Source organism: Rhinoderma darwinii, chromosome 2, assembly GCF_050947455.1.
Source record: "Rhinoderma darwinii isolate aRhiDar2 chromosome 2, aRhiDar2.hap1, whole genome shotgun sequence".
In the NCBI taxonomy this organism is placed as follows: Eukaryota; Metazoa; Chordata; class Amphibia; order Anura; family Rhinodermatidae; genus Rhinoderma; species Rhinoderma darwinii.
The window spans coordinates 124544796-124563772 of NC_134688.1; the positions used below are offsets into that span (position 1 = coordinate 124544796).

Genomic DNA, 18977 nt, shown 5'->3' on the forward strand with positions numbered 1-18977 from the left:
ATAATGCTTTGGCATACTAAGTATACCAAAGCATTATATATGCGATCGGCAGATCGCATAGTGAAGTCCCCTGGTGGGACTAAAAAAAAAATAAAAAATGTAAAAGCAGTTAAATAAAGTTTGTGAAAAAATAAATATAAAATTAGTCAAAATCAAATAAAACTACTTTTTTTTGCCCAAAAAGTGTTTTTATTTAGTAAAAATGTCAAAACAAATAACACATACACATATATGGTAACCCCGTGATCGTAACGAGTTGAACAATAAAATGAACACATTAAACCGCCGAATGAACGGCGTCCAAAAAAAACAACGCCAAAATTCTCTCTTTTCTCCCATTCCCCCCATAAAAAATTAAATAAAAGTTAATCTATAAATCCTATGTGCCCCAAAATGGTACTAATGAAAACTACACATTGGCCCGCAAAAATCAAGCCCACATACGGCCACATTGACTGAAAAATAAAGAAATTACGTCTCTTGGAATGCGGTGATGCAAAAACAAGTATTTTTTTTCTAAAATGGTTTTTATTGTGCAAACGTAGGAAATATAAAACCTTTACATATTTGGTATCCCCGTAATTGTGCCGACCCATAGAATAAAGTTATAGTAAACTGCGTAAATTTATAACGTGAAAATTAATGCTGGAATAGCTGCTTATTTTCAATTCTCTCCTAAAATAAAGTTAATAAAAGTTAATCGATATATTATAAGCATCTAAAAATGGTACAATTACAAAATACAACTCGTCCCGCAAAAAACAAGCCCTTATACGGCTATGTAGACAGAATTAAAAAAAAGTTACGACTCTTGGAATGCGACCGTGAAAAAACAAAAAATAATCCTTGGTCATTAACGTGCAAAATGGCCAAGGCCAATGGTCATTAAGGGGTTAAAGCAAATTTAAAGCACTTTGTTGTGGCTTTACGGTGCACGAAAATCTATACCATACAAGTCTAATGTGTACAACACCATATGATCCCCATAAATAATCTCTTTAGTAAATAATCTTTAACATTAGTTATGAGAATAAAAAGAACAGCAAAGAGGTTTATTAAACTGGTTCATAAATCATGAGGATACCATAGAAAAGCCTGAAGAATCAAAGCAGACATATTTAAACCTTTGAGATTAAGCTGTCATACGGGTGTACGTAAGGAATAACATTATTTCTAGCCAAAACATGACTTGTATTGTAATGATGGGGGTAAGGAAACAGACAAGTGAGCCCTAATCTACCCGCCACTCAGTCCCTGCCTACTTGCAACGACTCGCCCTAGGCGACGGGGTACAACTGGGCGACGGTCCCTACGCTCAATAAGTGCCCGACAGACAAACAGATAAGGGCACACAGAAGCAAGGGAAAAGGGGCAGTTGCCCATGGCAACACCGTGAGCAACAAGAGTGGTGAACGAGCCGAGTCAAACCAGGAGTGTACGAGGTACCAAACGCAGAGCAGGAGAGTAGTCAGTAAGCCAGGGTCAATATGAAGCAGGGTCAAATGGTTCAAGAAGCTGCAGCAGGGCCAGGAAACAAAACGAGAAGAATCACAAGCAAGGAGGAACAGGAAAGGCAGGTATAAATAGACAGAGGGCGGGAGCTAGCTCCGTCTGGCCAGGCTGTGATAGGCTCTCCCACTCCTAAGCCTGCCATCCTGAGTGGTGGAAGATGGAGTCAGTCTCACAGACATAGAAGCAGGTGCAGACTGATTACCTATGGGCGTGGATACAGAAGCTGTGCCTGGCAGATCCTTAACATGTATTCTGCATTTTTTTTCTCACAGTTTCCCCTTCTGTAGGCTCTAATTTTCAGTTTTCCCTCAGCTAGTGTGTGGGGCCTAACTGCGATCATGTCTCCCACACACAGCACAAAGAAGAGAGACCATCCTGGTCTACTATGTCTTTGTAGCTCACCCTCAGAAGCAGCAGCCTCATGAAGGACAGCAGTAAGTATCAGTGTAGCTGTGAATACAGCACTGGGGTGATAGTGACGCTGATGCAGCTTCTAGTATGTGTTCTGTGTCTCTCTGCCTCTCTCACTCTGCTCCAGCACCCTCCTCTTATCTCCATAGACTTCTATGTGCAGCATGTAACCTGATCCCTCAGTGATCAGATAATCCGGTCTCTTCTCTCAAAACAGATTAGGCAGTGAATTAATAGTTGATGATCAGTGCAGGAAGCAGGGGGAGAAGTGGACTTTTTTCTCTAATAAGATTAAAAAGTTGCCTGTAATTGCCATCGTTCATTGAAGCACTACACCGCAGTGTTAAAGTTCTTCTGTGCTCTTGGTGTACCAATTGCAAAAAAATAAAAAAAAATACACTGGCAGGTGAGTTATATACCCAAAATTGGTGAGTAATTGACTGGTGTTCTAGGTGGGGCCCTGTTACAAATGTTGCAATTGGGCCGGGGAGCTTCAAGTTATAATGCTGAGCCTTCGACATCAGTTGGAAAACGTAAATCATCTGGTTCCACGGATTTTCATGAAACACATTAATTCTTTCAAGCTACAATAAAGAAAACCGCATATGTACTCCCACTTTTTGTTGATTTAAGAACTAGGCGCGCGCACGCGCACACACACACACACACACACACACACACGTTTTCTCCATAGACTTTAATACGCTGTACTCGTTTCAATGTACAAATCTGTATTCCCAATGCTCATACTACTGAAGATTTTGCTTTCTAATTTGCCCCTCGAAGCCCTAAGTATATTATGATAGATTTTTTTTATAAATGGGATTTGTACCACCAGTGTGTGGATGAAACAAATTTGTGACAAATGGCTGGAAAACTGCGGGTTATTGCGGCCATTATTAATTCCTACTTTATGAAAAAGTTGGGTGACTCAGAAGTAGTCCTAATAGCAGGAGAATCAGAGTGACGCTCAGTTGTGTATGATTGCCGATATAAAAATAGACAGAGAAAATGACACCAAATCAGATACAGCAACAACTGCTTCATAGAAAGGAGCAGAGAATGGGAGTATTGATTAGTCATGCACAGGAATGGGCTTACACGCTGTCAGAAATGTAATGCTAAATTTCTAATTTTCGCATTCTAATACTATAAATGACTGTACTGGTAGAGGGCTCTTTCTCAGAATGCAGGTAAGCATAAAATATAATGCATTAGAGTTAATAGCGGTCAATTAGCTTGAATTTAGGAAAAAAAACAAAAATCTAAACTTCAGATTTGGCATTCTAGGCAGCGTGTGCTTTATGATAATTAATTTCATCCTACACTAGATTATAGAGGCTTGGTTAGAGCTGAAGTATGAGAAATGTTTAAAGTCATTATTCTGCCAAGGCGACTGGTAGTCAAAATGTAAATTCGCTGTGTCAGAGGGTTTAATGTGGGGCAGCTTCTAAATCTGCGAAGGTCACAGCCATTAACCCTGACCAGGATACTGGTAGGGAAAGGACGGACTGATTAAGGAGTTAAGTGGTGGGTTACATAATTTACCATCAGGGCAGCATTAATACAGATCTATCAGGCAAAATAATGAAACTAGATTGATGAATGAATTTTGACTCTAAAAGGATGAGTGCAACAAAAAACAACCATATACTTATAGAAATACTCTGATTATTTGCTTCCCCCAGGTTAAAAATGTAATGTAGTGATGTGTATTGACTTACCTGGTGCTGTATTTCTTAGGCCGCTGCTTCGTTCCGTGGGTTCGCGTGAGGTCACGTGATGTTTATTCTGACTCCCTGTTCAGGGAGTCAGAGTACATATCACGTGGCCATATTACACTCAAACAGGGGAAGGGCGGAAAAAAACCATTCTATCCAAACGATCATGTGACAATCTTTTTCTTCACTACGAATTAATCTTTTTATTGAAAATGTATTCTGAACCTTTAAAAGGTTATTTCTTCTCAGACATTCATGGCATATCCAGAGAATATGCCATAAATGTCTGATAGATGTGATTCCCAATTCAGGACCTGCAACTATCTTCCGTTATGGAAACCGCATAGCACAGAGAGCTACACGGTTTCCATAACTCCCATTCACTTCTATGGAAGTTACAGAAACAGCGCATCTCAGCGAGCTCGGCTGTTTCCAGAACTTCGACCACCTCTGCACTGATTCACCCGCCTGCATGGGGCAGTCAGCAGCCATCCCACCAGGCAGAGATGGGGGGGGGGACGGACGACGACGACTCACGATTGAGATCCCAGAGCTGGTACCCGCATCTATCAAACATTTATGGCATATCCTATGGATATGCATGGCATAAATGTCTGATATCTGAATACCCCTAATCCACTCTTCATATTATGAAATTTAAGGGCAAATTTCTTCAACTGATCCATTCATCTAAAAAGGGCTTGCAGAAACGTATGCCCATGCTACAGAAACAATCCCATTCACATGTATGGATGATATTTCTGCACCAAATCTACTGCATGTGAACATACCCTAAGGCTCAATTTAACCACCTGTCTGAATGGTCTGTGCGCTAAACCTGTAATCAGGTCCGAAAGAGGTAATTAGGGAAACCCCTTACAAAGGCAACGTTTAGGAAAGATTTACCCACTTTTATCTGATGGGATCCAATCCCATTTTAGGCCCAAAAACTAATGGTTTGCTCAAGGACTATTCACAAAGGCATATGACTGAATCTTAAAGACAGTCATACGTGAGAAAACTGTCGGCCAAATGTTTGTTTGTTTGTCCGACAGCCATTTTCCACAACTTCCCCATGTTCAGCAGGCCCTCAAACTAAATCAAGACAATCCCGCCGATATCAGTGGGTTTGGACAACTTGTCATCTGTATGGCCAGCTTTAGGCTCCAATCAGATTGAAATGTAAACACATAGCTCATTTGAATAGCAAATGTACCAATTCATCAGATTCATTTTCATCAGGAGTGAAGTAATGGGGAAATACAATATTGCAAGATAATCCAGGGCCGTGCCGTCCAGGAGGTGAGATGAGCCTCCAGCACATACATTTGGGTCTTTAGGCATTATTGCAAATTGTGGTAATATCGCAGCACAAACCACAACAAAACCACGATGCGCAATGATCCGGAAACGCACAAGCGTGTGCAGGTCCTGAAGCAAGGGGGCTGAGCTGCAACGCTCCACAGGAGGAGAATCAAGAGAAGTAAAAGGACTGAAACCGTGAGGTGTGTGTTATCTGAGGTTTGCAGTCATTCTGGGGTCTATAATTTGTCTGGGGGGGGTCTGTATTTATTTTGGGGTCTATTCTGGGGTTTGGTCGGGTGTTGAAATTTATTTTGTGGTCTAAAATCCAAATACACTTTGGGGTAGGAGTATAGGGTCTATATTTATTTTGGAATGTGATGTAATCATATGAACTACTAGAGTTTGAGGGACATGACCTATGTGAATAGATGTCTTATGTTAATAAAATCACTTAATACAACGCTACCCGAAAGCTCCAGGATGTTACTTCTCAAAAGTAGGCAAGTATGGTGTGCGAGTCTGTGTGTGTATATATACTGTATGTGTGTGCTTGAGGGGAGTATAAGCCTGTTCCTAACTGTCCGTATGGTAGGATCCCCGCCCTGTAGACCAGTGATTGGGGCACCAGACAGCTTGGAGCCTGAGTAGGTAGGTAAGTACACCACTGTACAACAGGTACTCTACTAGAAATGTGCCCATTAGCCCATCCAGTTCCCTAGACCACCAGGGATGTTTCCAAAGATACTATCACACACAGTGGAAGTTTTCTGCTGAGAACAAGTCCCTAAATTCTGTGGCAAAATCGGATTGTGCTTCTTGGGGGTATGGACATGGATTTTCCACCCAAATTTGACCACGGATTTTACCCTTTGGATTGCAAAAAGTGAAATCTAAAAGGCAGATCTGCAAAAAAGTCTACAACAAAACCGCAGCATGCCAGTTCTTGTGTGGAAATGTTGCGGATACGCCACTGCTCCAGAGTCTAAGGGCGGCGTGCTTTAAATCCCTCCATCCGGTGCTTGGTGATATAAGGCTTGCATGCAGCTTAGGGCTGTACAATTTATCGAAAAATTACCGAAACCGAAATGTTGTACAATGAACCGACGTCATCTTGTGCATTTCAGTTTCTTTGATTTTGTTTTCCCATTTTCAACTGTATCTGCGTCCTCAGTTATAGGGGCATTATACTGTTTGGGGGTTACTTATGGTGGCATTATTCTGCGTAGAGGGCTGTTATGGGGACCTTATGCGATGTAGAGGCAGCTATGAGGGCATTATGCTGTGTGGAGGGCAGTTATGGAGGCATTATACTAGGTGGAGGGCAATTATGGGGACAATATACTGTGTGGAGGGCAGTTATGGGGGCAATATACTCTGTGGAGGGCAGTTATGGGGGTAATATACTGTGTGGAGGGCAGTTATGGGGCAATATACTGTGTGGAGCACAGTTATGGTGGCAATATACTGTGTGGGGGCAGTGTCATTGGGTATATTATATACAGTAGTTTACAGCAGGCTCAATGATTAAACATGAATTAAATGGCATAGCACGCAAATAGGTGGTATGCAAAAGGGGTGTGGCCTAAATAATCATTCATTAATCGTAATCGAGGTTACATGTTCAATTTATCGTGAGTTTGATTTAGGTCATAATTGTCCATCCCTAATGCAGCAGCTGCTTGGTCATGAATACCCATGCCATGAAGCTCCCGGCACAAGTTTCTGTGCCGATGTTAATGCCAGAGGTGGTTTGGAACTCCGCAGTTATTGAATCAGCAGAAAGTCGGCGACTTTTATGTACTATGCGCCTCAGCACTCTGCGACCCCGCTCTGTATTTTTCCGTGGTTAGCCACTATGTGGCTGAGTTTCTGTGGTTCCTAAACATTTCCACTTTGGAATAATACTATTACTCACAGTTGATCGTGGAATATCTAGGAGGGAGGAAATTTCACAAACGGACTTGCAACGTTGGATCGACCCATTCTTTCACAAATGTTCGTAAAGGCAAACGGTGATTTTATAAACTTGTGGCAATGGGACAGAATGAAACACACGAGTTCAATGATTACTTTTGTCCATATAGTGTATATAAACAGATATTTACATCTGTTCAGCAGAAACATTCGCAAAGTTCTTAAAATTACTAATCTGACCAGAGTTTAGTGCCGAACATTATTAGATTCATTTTTACTATTATTTTTTTATTGCCTCTGCAGGTATAATATTATGTCCGTATGTAAAAATACTGTAGCTATGAATCACTAAGCTTCGGAATAAGTGAAAGAATAAGTACCTGGCAGCATCATGTACATTATAAGAAGCACAACAGTCACAAAGGATTATTAGTCTACAGAACAATACATTAAGCACTGGGTGGTAGAATTCTATGCAGACACTGGAGCGTTTGTGATTGTTCTAATCGAATATGTCTTCTGCGTCAAATCAGATCACCTTAATAGAAAAAGTGTGCCCAGGACTGTAATAATAATAATAATAATAATAATAATAATAATAATAATAATAATTTGTCGAGTAATGTGGATGTACAATTGTAAAGCAATAAAACAAGTTTAGCTTTCACAAAAATCTACTGGTAATTAAACATCTACGGCCCAAAAACACTTTCTTTCCAGTTGCTTCTATACTATAGCACCAACATATGCTGCAGCTCTCTACAGAGATCATCACCACTCACAAGAGTTCCTCCACAACTAGGGCCAATTTCGCAAGAGGCCAATTGACCTATCTGTTTTTTTTTTTTTGTTGCTTTGGAAGAAGCTGTAGAAACTGGAGGAAACCAACACAAACACAGGGAGAACATAGAAACTCCATGCAGATGTTATCCAAGGTCGGATTGAAATCCTGGAGTCCTGCAAGGCAACAAGGCTGATCACTGAGCCACCGCGCTGCCTTGTAATGTCTATACCAAAAGGTCCCTTTTCTAGCTTGTGAGTTACCTTCAGGAAAAACAAATGACCTTGAACCAAACTGGTTATGAAACAGAAAAAGTTTACCGAAATAATTACCAAGTGATATGGCTCTCACGGTTAGTGTACACTCAGACGTAGCGGTCATATCACGGTTTAGTGCTGTGACTACTGCAAAATCAACTACTGCCTGCTCTTCAATCCTAAACATGTTGAGCCCGTGCGGAGATACAGGTTATTCGGACGCAATCCTCTGAGGACAGAATCACCGTCGCCGTCCACTGTTTACACAGCCGATCCAGGGGAGCGTGACCTTAAAATGCAGCGCAGGGGTAAGCAGTAGCGGTAGTTACAGTTGCCTGTGTCAGAACACAGCAGTTTAGGACATGTTAGAAATTTGACTAGAAAGTGGTCAACCCCTTTTTATTCCTATGACATCCTGTATACAACCAATATACTATAGTACAGTATCTGCAGGTGCCAACAGATGAAGAGCCACGAGTGGCTCCTGATCTACTGGTTAGGGCACATTGGCCTATACAATATAAAATAAAAGCCTGTTGTTAGGCAAGGAAGGGGGTTACTGAAACCATGGAACATGCCATTGCAACATTCTCAGTACCACATTAATAAAAAAAGAAAAAAAAAACATTTTAATTATATCCGCTAACAATGCAGACAAATAAAACACATGAACATTATGTAACACGTGTGGATTTTGCGGCAAAAATGCGGTGAAAAATCCGCAACAAATCCGCTACGTGTGTTGCTACTCTTATGCAAAACAGTTAGTCTTGGAATTTGGTTTCAAAACCGAACAAAATTCTGCTTTTGGACAAAGGTTCTCTCACAAAATAGTGACAAACAACGTGCTTTAGTTCGCGGAACAGGGCCAGGCCCATAAACTTTCCATTGAGTACATAAACTGTTATATCGGCTTTACGAGAAAAGCCGATCAGAAACAAAGCGGCTCGGCGCTCACCTGAGCACTTCTGCCGCTTCGTTTTAGCGATCAGTGGGAGTCGTAGTGCTCAGACCCCCACCAATCAAAACTTCTGACATGTCACTATGACATTCCAGAAGTTTTCTGAAAGTTTAGTTACCCTTTAATAGTTTCCCTCCTATGTTTTCTGGCCGGTCGTGAATTACGGCAGTCCAAGTAAATTCACAGCACTGGACAGTATGTGTCAGATAATGAATACATCATTCAGAACGGTTTATATAAAAGTGTCCACCAGGTAAATACAATAAAATATTTGTATGGGAAAATATTCTAGTTAATAACTGGATCATGTATAGGAAGTTACTCCATGATCAATATCGCAAAGATCTTACAATATGTTAGAAATTTCCCAATAATGTAACGCGTTTCCCAGTTATGCCAGGGGCCAATTGGTGGTCTTAGGCCTTATGCACACGACAGTATTTTCATCTATCCCGAAATACTGTCCGTAAATACGGATTAGTAGGCATCCATACGGAAGCGTGTCCGTACATATGGTACGTATAGAATTCGTATATACGGATCCGTACAAAAAGAGGGAGGTTGCAAATTATGTCATCAACATGTTGCCTAGCAACGCTTCCGTAAATACGGACGGTTTACAGATGCACCAAAGTAGCCATCCGTAAATACTGCCCGTAAATATGGTTCCGTAGGCATCCGTAAACCATCCGTATTTACGGAAGGGTGTCCGTAAATATGTTCCGTATTAGCAAAAAAAAAAAAAAAAAAAAAAAGAAAGAGGGAGGTTGCAAATTAGGTCATCAACGATTCCGTAAATACGGATGGTTTACGGATGCACATCCGCAGCCGTCCGTATTTACTGAAGCTCCAATAGACTTCTATGGGAGAGTCCGTGCCGTAATAACTGACAAGAATAGGACAGGTTCTAGAACTTGCTCAAAAAATTTTCTTTGCCAAAATAAAACACACTGTTGTTATCTACATTACAGCGCCGATCACAAAATGTAGGAGATAGCGCACTTATAATGTGGTAACAGAGCCTCTTTAAGTGCAATGCCAAACAATGGATGGTATATCTCATTATACATATACTGTTCTCTATTTTACCTGTCTCGTGAATAGCCTACTCACTGCCTCCTTAATCACAATGATCAACGTTCAGGCATGTTCCCATGGCAACAAGTGGGTAGCCGCTATATGTGGTACATATATCACATTAAATAACATAATGACTATATACATATGCAAACATTGCTAAATGGGCTACCCTACATAGGAAAAAAACACTTCATCTCTGCCAGCGCCACATATTAGTCATTTTTTTGTTTGTTTGTTTGTTTGGTCCCCCCCCCCCTCCCCCCCCAACAGTTCCTTCATATAGCATATGTAAGAGAAAGAAGGGAATCAATATTTTACATTTCAGGCTTTTTTTTAAAAAATTAGCAGATTTCTGAAACATGAAGATTGAGAAAGGAAACATAAAATGATAAGTACAGAAATGTAAAGCAGTATATAATATATAACTGGTGGACTGTGCAATCTTGTACCCTTTGCTAAACCGGATCCCAGGCCAGCGTATTAAATAAAGCAAGTAAACCACAGAAATTTGATAAATATACTACACGAGACAAGACTTATTATTTACACAGCGGTCTTACGTTTGCCAAAACCACTCTGGCTGTTGATGGATGTGGCAGATCACACGGGAGAGCTTATGCTGTGGATGCCAAAGCAGGGATTAATGCGCAAAATCAGCTAGTCGAAGCCAACAAATTCTCCAGGGTTTGAACAGTTCAAAAATATTTAGGCCTACACTGAATAATAGTAGTTTGTAACCATAGCACTAGTTGGTTTAAAGGGGTATTCCGTGGTCAGCAAATGTGTTTTCCTTGGATTTTGTTTCTTTTCTCTGTATAGGTTCACACTTTGCAGGCAAGACGAGATTTTTTTTTGGCCGCAACCGTGTGATTCTGTCAAGATTTTTACAACATCACGACAAAATATTACAGCTTAGTCAAAGACTGAGCAACATTTAAAAGGGTTAGCATCAAGACTACCGATTGGTCAGAGACGTCAGTAGGTAATACAAAATAAAGCCTGATTCAGATGAATGTGTCAGTTTTGCATCTGCAAAAAATGGACCGTATTTCATGTAATTTAGTTCTGTGTGCTATCAGAGTGCTTTCTGTGAGGCGTCAAAGTTCTTGTTTGTTTTCTTCTCATCATTTCTTTAGCAACTGGTGCGTGAAAAAACACTGAAAGAGCACAGATGTCGTCCGTGTTTTTCATGCACCCATTGACTTCAATGGGTGACGTGGTCCATAAAAACGGACCAAAATATGACTTGCGGTGAGTGAAAAAATTACGCATGTATGCAAAGCCCTAATGATTTGCATGGGTCTGTGTGCAGTCGGTTATTTAAAAGACAGCACACAGACGTAATTTACGTATTTATTCTATTTACAATGAAATAGACATGACCCCTACAGATCCATATTTTAAAATTAATTTTTAAACAAATTAAGAAGCATTTCAAAACTGCAACAAAAATGCATTAAACACACTGTAAAATCGCAATAAAAATGCCCTGTGGAAATCCAGCCTTACCCCCCATGTGGCATCTTCATGAAATAGAATTCATTCAGTGATGCCTTCTAATCCAATATCCGCAGGCTCAGGCTGGCAATGCTTTGACTTAGAAGATCTCTGACTGAGGATACAAGTAAGCTTTCTGTAGAAGACCCCTCGCCGTGCAGAAGCGCTTATTAAATACAGACATCGATGTTTGTGCTGGCCCAGAATTCCGTGCAAGCTAGCCAATAATCGATAGTGCGTTTACTGCCCTTTGATGTGCCTCTATTATCTATCCACACATGATCTTCCTGAGCGCCCCAGATGTCTAAAGCCAAATTAGTAATTACTCACCATGGGCAACAATTCAAGTGATTTAGTTCCAGCAGTCTGAAAACATATGTTACTAATTGCCAAGGTTGGATATAGTAAGTCTTTTTAGAAATATTTAGCAAATTTGCAGTTAGCTGGCCACGAGATGATTGAAATGTACACTGTAAAATTCTGAGAGGAGGCAAGTGTCAAGAGAGAGAGAGAGAGAGAGAGAGAGAGAGAGAGAGAGAGAAAAAGAGAGAGAGAGAGAGCGAAAGCGAGAGAGAGAGAGAGAGAGAGAGAGAGAGATCAAGAAAGAGATCAAGAAAGAGATCAAGAAAGAGATCAAGAAGGAGATCAAGAAGGAGATCAAGAAGGAGATCAAGAAGGAGATCAAGAAGGAGATCAAGAAGGAGATCAAGAAGGAGATCAAGAAGGAGATCAAGAAGGAGATCAAGAAGGAGATCAAGAAGGAGATCAAGAAACAGATCAAGAAACAGATCAAGAAACAGATCAAGAAACAGATCAAGAAACAGATCAAGAAACAGATCAAGAAACAGATCAAGAAACGTTTTTTAGTACTGTAAATGGGGATCTAAGAGCATTTTGACTATTTTCCCCCACTGGAAGTACACTTTAGAAGTGATTTTCCCATCTTATACAGGGATTGCATATCACTAGAATGTACCATCACTTTGTTTGATCCAGGTCCGCCTGGCAGGACCCCCGCTAATCATGAGAACAAAGGGTCCGGAGCGCTAGTTTAGATCTGTAGCCCCCTCATAATGGCGCAGCCGGCCACACACAGGGAATGACAGAACAGCTCCATTGAAGTGAATGGGGCCATGTTGCATTTTTCTGCACAAGTTGACCAAGTGCATCGATATGGAGGGAAGAATTATAAAGTGGGTGCACCTTCCCCATCATTCTCAGGAAGGTGGAAAATCCTTTAAAATATTAAACATTAATTTGCCAGATTTGGACAGGAATCTCTTTCTATTTTGAGCAATTAGTCATGCCGTAAAAAGCTAATATATAAAAGGACACAACCAATTAAAAAAAGAGTTACTTACTGAAGATTTACATGTAGAAATAAATTTATTGTGCCAACTGCATACCCACTTAGAGCTCTAGCTTTCTCTACCTATCCCAAGACAATTATGTAACAAAGGCGCAAAAAACGTGTTTCAAACTCTTGCACTGCATATATTTCCCCATCTCCAGGGATTTAATTAGCAGCATTTCATGTTTCTACATTACTGTGTTCACACATTGCACAGCTGCCTGATCCGATGGAGGACGACTAACACAAAGCAAGATCTAAGTATTAACCCCCTCAGGACACAGCCTGTTTTGGCCTTGGACACTGCTGATTTTTACAAATCAGACACTTTATGGTTACTTTATGTGGTAATAACTTTGGAATGCTTTTACCTATACACACACACACACACACACGATTCTGAGAATGTTTTCTTGTGACATATTGTACTTTGTGTTAGTGGAAAAATTTGGTCAATAAACTCAGTATTTATTTGTGAAAAAAACCAAAATTTAGAGAAAATTTGCAAAAATTAGCATTTTTCTAAATTTAAATGTATTTGCTTGTAAAACAGATAGTAATACCACACAAAATAGTTACTAGTTAACATTTCCCATATGTCTACTTTATGTTGGCATCACTTTTTGAAGGTTCTTTTATTTTTCTAGGACATTACAAGGCTTAGAACTTTAGCAGCAATTTCTCACATTTTCAAGAAAACTTCCAAAACCTATTTTAAGTTCAGTTCCGAAGTGGCTTTGAGGGTCTTCTATATTAGAAACCCACCATAAGTCACCCAATTTTAAAAACGTCACCACTCAAAGTATTCATAACAGCATTTAGAAAGTATCGTAACGCTTTAGGTGTTTCACAGGAATTCAAGCAAAGCTGAGGTGAATTTGTTTTAGAAAATCCAATTTAATCCATTTTTTTCTGTAACACAGAAGGTTTTACCAGAGAAATGCAACCATATATTTATTGCCCAGATTCTGCAGTTTTTAGAAACATCCCACATGTGGCCCTAGTGTGCTAATGGACTGAAACACCAGTCTAAGGGTATGTGCACACGCTAGCTGGCTTTTACGTCTGAAATGACAGACTGTTTTCAGGAGAAAACAGCTCCGTCGCTTCAGACGTAAATGCTCCTCCTCGCGTAAATGACAGGTCGTCGGCACAGTACGTCGGCAAACCCATTCAAATGAATGGGCAGATGTTTGCCGACGTATTGGAGCCGTATTTTCAGGCGTAAATGGAGCCATAATACGCCTCGTTTATGCCTGAAAATAGGTTGTGTGAACCCAGCCTAAGAAGCAAAGCAGCACCTAGTGGATTTTGGAGGCCTTTCAGGTACCATGTCAGTTTGGAAGAGGTCTTGTGGTGGCAAAACAGTGGGAACACCCACAAAAAGACACCATTTGGGAAACTACACCCCTCAAGGAATTTATCAAGGGGTATAGTGACAATTTCTCCACTAAAAAGTTTATTTTTTTTTCATTTTCACAAGGGATAAAGGAGAGAAAGCACCCCAACATTCGTAAAGCTATATCTCCTGAATACAGAAATACCCCACATGTGGTCAAACTGCTGTTTGGACACGGGGCAGGGCTCAAAAAGGCAGGAGTGCTATTTGGCATGAAGATTTTGCCGAATTGGTTTTTGGGCACCATGTTGCATTTGCAAGACCCCGGAGGTATCAGAGTACAGTGGAAGCACTCAAGAAGTGACCCCATTTTGTAAACTACACTCCTCAAGGCATTTATCATTAGCCTGGACGTATGACAGGGCTCAGAAATGAAGAGCAACATGCGCATTTGAGGTCTATTTTGGGGATTTTTGCAGTATTGGCCCACAATTGCAGAGGCTCTGAGGTCAAATAGTAAAACAAACCCCCAAATAGTGACCCATATTTTGGAAACTACACCCCATAAGGCATTTTAAGGGGTGTAGTGAGCATTTTGACCACACAGGTGTTTTGTTTTTTCATCAGAAATTAACCCCTTCAGGGCTGAGCCATTTTTTGCTTTTTCATTTTGATTTTTCACTCCCCGCCTTCCAAGAGCCATAACTTGTTTTGCAGGAGAACTTGTAGTTTCTATTAGCACCATTTAAAAGTACCATATAATGTACTGGAAAGCTGAAAAAATCTTTACAGACTGAAATTGGGAAAAACTGCAATTCCTCCATTGTTTTTTTTGGGGTTACTTTTTTACGGCTTTCACTCAGCGGTAAAAACGACAACTTAACTTGAATCTACGGCTCACTACAATTATGGGAATCCCAAATTTACATATATATTTTTCATATATTTTACTACTTTTACAAAGAAAAAAACATTTGTTAAACAATAGAAATTGTTTTGTTTCACCACACACATTTTGGTACATACAACTTTAAAAAAAAATGCTATAAAAAGTGATAAAGCACGAAGGTGACCAAAAAACTGCGATTTTGGCGGTTTACATTTTTTATGGCGTTCACCGTGTGAGTTAAATAATGGTACATTGTAATAGTTCAGACTTTTACAGACACAGCGATACCAATTTTGTTTACTTTTTACATTACTTGAGAAAAAAAAAAATGGGAAAAAGGGTCTGTTTTGAACTTTGAATATTTTTTTTTCACTGCTAATAACTTTATTTTAACTTAAAAAAAAAAAAAATGTATTAGTCCCCCTAGGGGACTTGAACCAGTGATCGTTAGATCGCTAGTACAATACACTGCAGTACTAATGTATTGCAGTATATAGTCAAAGCGATCGCGTTGCGGGGGGTGCCCGAGCTGCTACAAACCCCTTAAATCGGTATTGATCGCCGTATTTAAGGGGTTAATTTGCCAAAATCGCCGTGGTTCGACCACTGATCTCCCGGTTCCCGGACACTGTACGTTAGGACAGTGAGCACCAGGAACCATTCAGTAACTGTACGTCCTAGTGCGGGAAGTAACCTATCGCCAGGACAAACCGTTGCATCCTGGTGCGGGTAGGGGTTAGAGACATATCTTAGAGAATTGTTTCCTGGTCTTTAACTCTCTCACATCAGCCACACGGCTATATACGTTCCCATTACAGCTGTCACGTACATAAAACTTGCCAGCCTGGAACAGGGTTTTCTGTGCGTAGTGCTGCTTCAGTGTAAGCAGAGCTGCAGTTTCATGTCTTTGATAGGTCCGGAATGCACCCCCCTCCCTGTAGATAGCCCAAAACCACCTGTAGATAGCGCCACCTAAAATCCCTCTAGGAGCCGAATCCACAATCAGAACGCTCTGCCAGGGGTTTCCGCTCCTAGAGGGAGCCCTTAACGTCTCTGTCCATATATGGACATTGATGTCAGGGGCTGCCTCTAGGAGTGCAGTCCCCAGCCAGAGTGTTGCCGACGTCAGGGGCTCCCTCTAGGAGCGCAATAGTCAGCCAGAGCGCTCTAACCAAGGATTCCGCTCCTACAGGGAGCTTAAGTGGCGCTATCTATGGGGGTGGATGGTGCTATCTACAGTGGGGATGAGGCACCATCTACGAGTGCACCATGGTACTAAATAGGCACTAACTACAGGAGACAGTGTGGCGCTATCTACATGGGCACTGTGGCACCATCTACAGTGGGTACTATCTACATTGGCACTGTGTTGTTTTCAGGGGCCTGGGACAATAATAAACTAAGGCCTCATGCACACGACCGTAGCCATGTGCACGCCCGTGATTTTCGGGCCGGCCGGCTGCGGACGGTCAGCCGCGAGCCGTGGGACATGCACATGGCCGCGGCCATTATTTTCAATGAGCCCGGACCGCAGAAGACAGCCGTAATAAGACAGGTCCGTTCTTTCTGCGGTGCAGGCTCCCGGGCCATGCATGGACCGTAAAAACTACGGTCGTGTGCATGGCCCCATAGAAATAAATGGGGCCGCAATTATCCCGTGGATTATCCCGGGGGAATTGCGGCCGCAAAAGCACGTTCGTGTGCATGGGGCCTTATAAAATTCCTAATTTTTTTTTAATGACCATGAAAAACGGATGGCAAATGGCAGTTAAGAACAGTAGGACGGCATGGGAAATGGAATGTATGTATGTATATACATACACACATCCATATACATACACACATCCATATACATACACACATCCATATACATTTTTTCTTTCCACATTTTTTGTGATTTGTCTGCTCATAAAATTTTTGGGAAACATGGAATTAAAGGGGGTTTTCCCATCAGGGACATTAATGACATATTCCACAGGATATGTAAAAAATGTCAGATAGATGCGGGACCCACCTCTGGGACCCGCACCTATCTCTTGAACTGGGCCCCTAAACCCCGTTCTACCTCTCTGTGCTCCGTCTGACTCGTGTGATTTCCGACCATAAGGAAGGAAACAGCGTAGCTCTCTGAGCTATGATGTTTCTGTAAGTCCCATAGAACTGAATGGTAAATACGGAAACAGCGTAGCTCGCATGCTACGCTGATTCCATAACTGCCATTGACTACTATGGCAGTCACGGAAACGAGCTACGCTGTTTTTCGTAACTCCCGACAATATAGTCAGGAAGTGGCCGGGAGGCAGCGGGAGCAGAAAAATGTAGAACCGGATTTAGGGGGCCTTGTTTCTGAGATAGGCGCAGGTCTTAGAGGTGGGACCCGCATCTATCGGACATTTATGACATATCCTGTGGATAGGTCATAAATGGGAAAACCCCTTTAAACTAATCTAGAAAATTAAAGCCTCATAAGTCTTGTAAAAAACAAAGTAAAAATAGTTGTGATATTCAAAGCGGTTGAAAATATATTGCTTAAAGAAGTGCATATCAGAAGTGGAAAATTTTACCTGGACACAAGGAAATCAATGGTCATGAAAGGGTTAATTTAAGGACTCGGAGCATGAAACTAATTTATGAACAGAATTTTGGTTTTGGGAAAAGCATGTAAAGATTTCTATTTCACGTATCTTTGCACAAGTCATGTACTCTACAGTTCAATCCATTTTTAAAGTAGAATACGTTTATGTATTAAGGTATTAAATCTTTAGACACAAAGCTGTAAGAAAAAAATCATACCCATCAGACTACTAACATACCCCCCCATCGCTCTAGATAGCCATCACACAAAAATCAATAAAGAAAATCCGCAATCATCCTCCATCAATAGTGAGGATGACGTGCAGAGAAAAACATGGCAATGGGGTTTAGCAAACATCATTCACATTTAGCAGGAAAAAGATTGGAGAGCGCAGATTTTAGAGCGTGCTGCAGATTTAGTAATCTGCAACATGCTTTATTCTCCCATGAAATTCTTCTAGCTTTACAACCCATTATATAGCACTAGGTAAAATCTCCAGCAAAACAAACATGATGATCCCTTCAAATTTTGATTGAGATTTAGGCTAGGGCTACATTGCAACTTTGGCCGACACATAGTCGTCCAGCGGGTTTGCAATCCTTACAACTGTGGAGTCACAGTAACTTGTGCATCGCAAAGCAACTACATTGACTTTCATTGTCTAGCCTCAGACAAAGCAGTCTTCAACCTGCGTCTATCGGCATGCTGTAGCACTGAAGGCAACAACATAAATGTCTGCTAGGACATATATAATTTTTTTTCTTTTTACACTTTCAATTGTGACATGGGACAGAAAGAATCAATGAAGAGTCATTGTGGAATATGTTTTGGTTTGGTCTTTGATGTATCCTTAAAAAGATTCCGTATGTTCACGTAGCACCATAAAGTAATGCATTGGGTAAAATTTACCCCTGCCTAGCTCAAAATACCCTGAATTCAGCTAGCAACATCCATTAGACTCCATTTCAGCACACACACCAACACGCTCATATGGCTTACCTCTTCATCTGCATGTAGTGCTCACTGGCTGCGGGTCGGCATTCAGCACGCTGCACAACTATACCCTCAATGGCCAGCTTTTCTGTGAAAGATAAAAAAAAGGTCAGAATCAAATCTGGACTACAATACAAATGAACTCAAAGGCATTTACTAAGAAAAAACTCCACACACTAAACTGTCCACCAGAGATAGCAACATATCCTGTGTGAATTTAAGGGACTGGCATACAATATACAATATGTATTGATGTTCATGGGTGCAATTTTACTTTTAGGACTGTTTTACATTGACCAAAGCATAATTTACCAGGAATTCTGAAAAAAATACATGGATTTGTCTAGTTGAATAAACAATTAAAGTAAATACACAAACAAATTCCAGCAAT

General features: G+C 40.8%; 1 protein-coding gene across 1 annotated transcript in view; it reads right to left on the reverse strand.

Moving 5' to 3' along the window:
* GTF2F2 (general transcription factor IIF subunit 2) overlaps positions 1-18977 on the reverse strand; it is a 174315-nt gene that overhangs the window by 62226 nt on the left and 93112 nt on the right. Inside the window, exon 6 of the mRNA XM_075850234.1 lies at positions 18593-18674. Coding sequence (XP_075706349.1) covers positions 18593-18674 — 82 coding nt within the window. The remainder of the gene's footprint in view (positions 1-18592; positions 18675-18977) is intronic.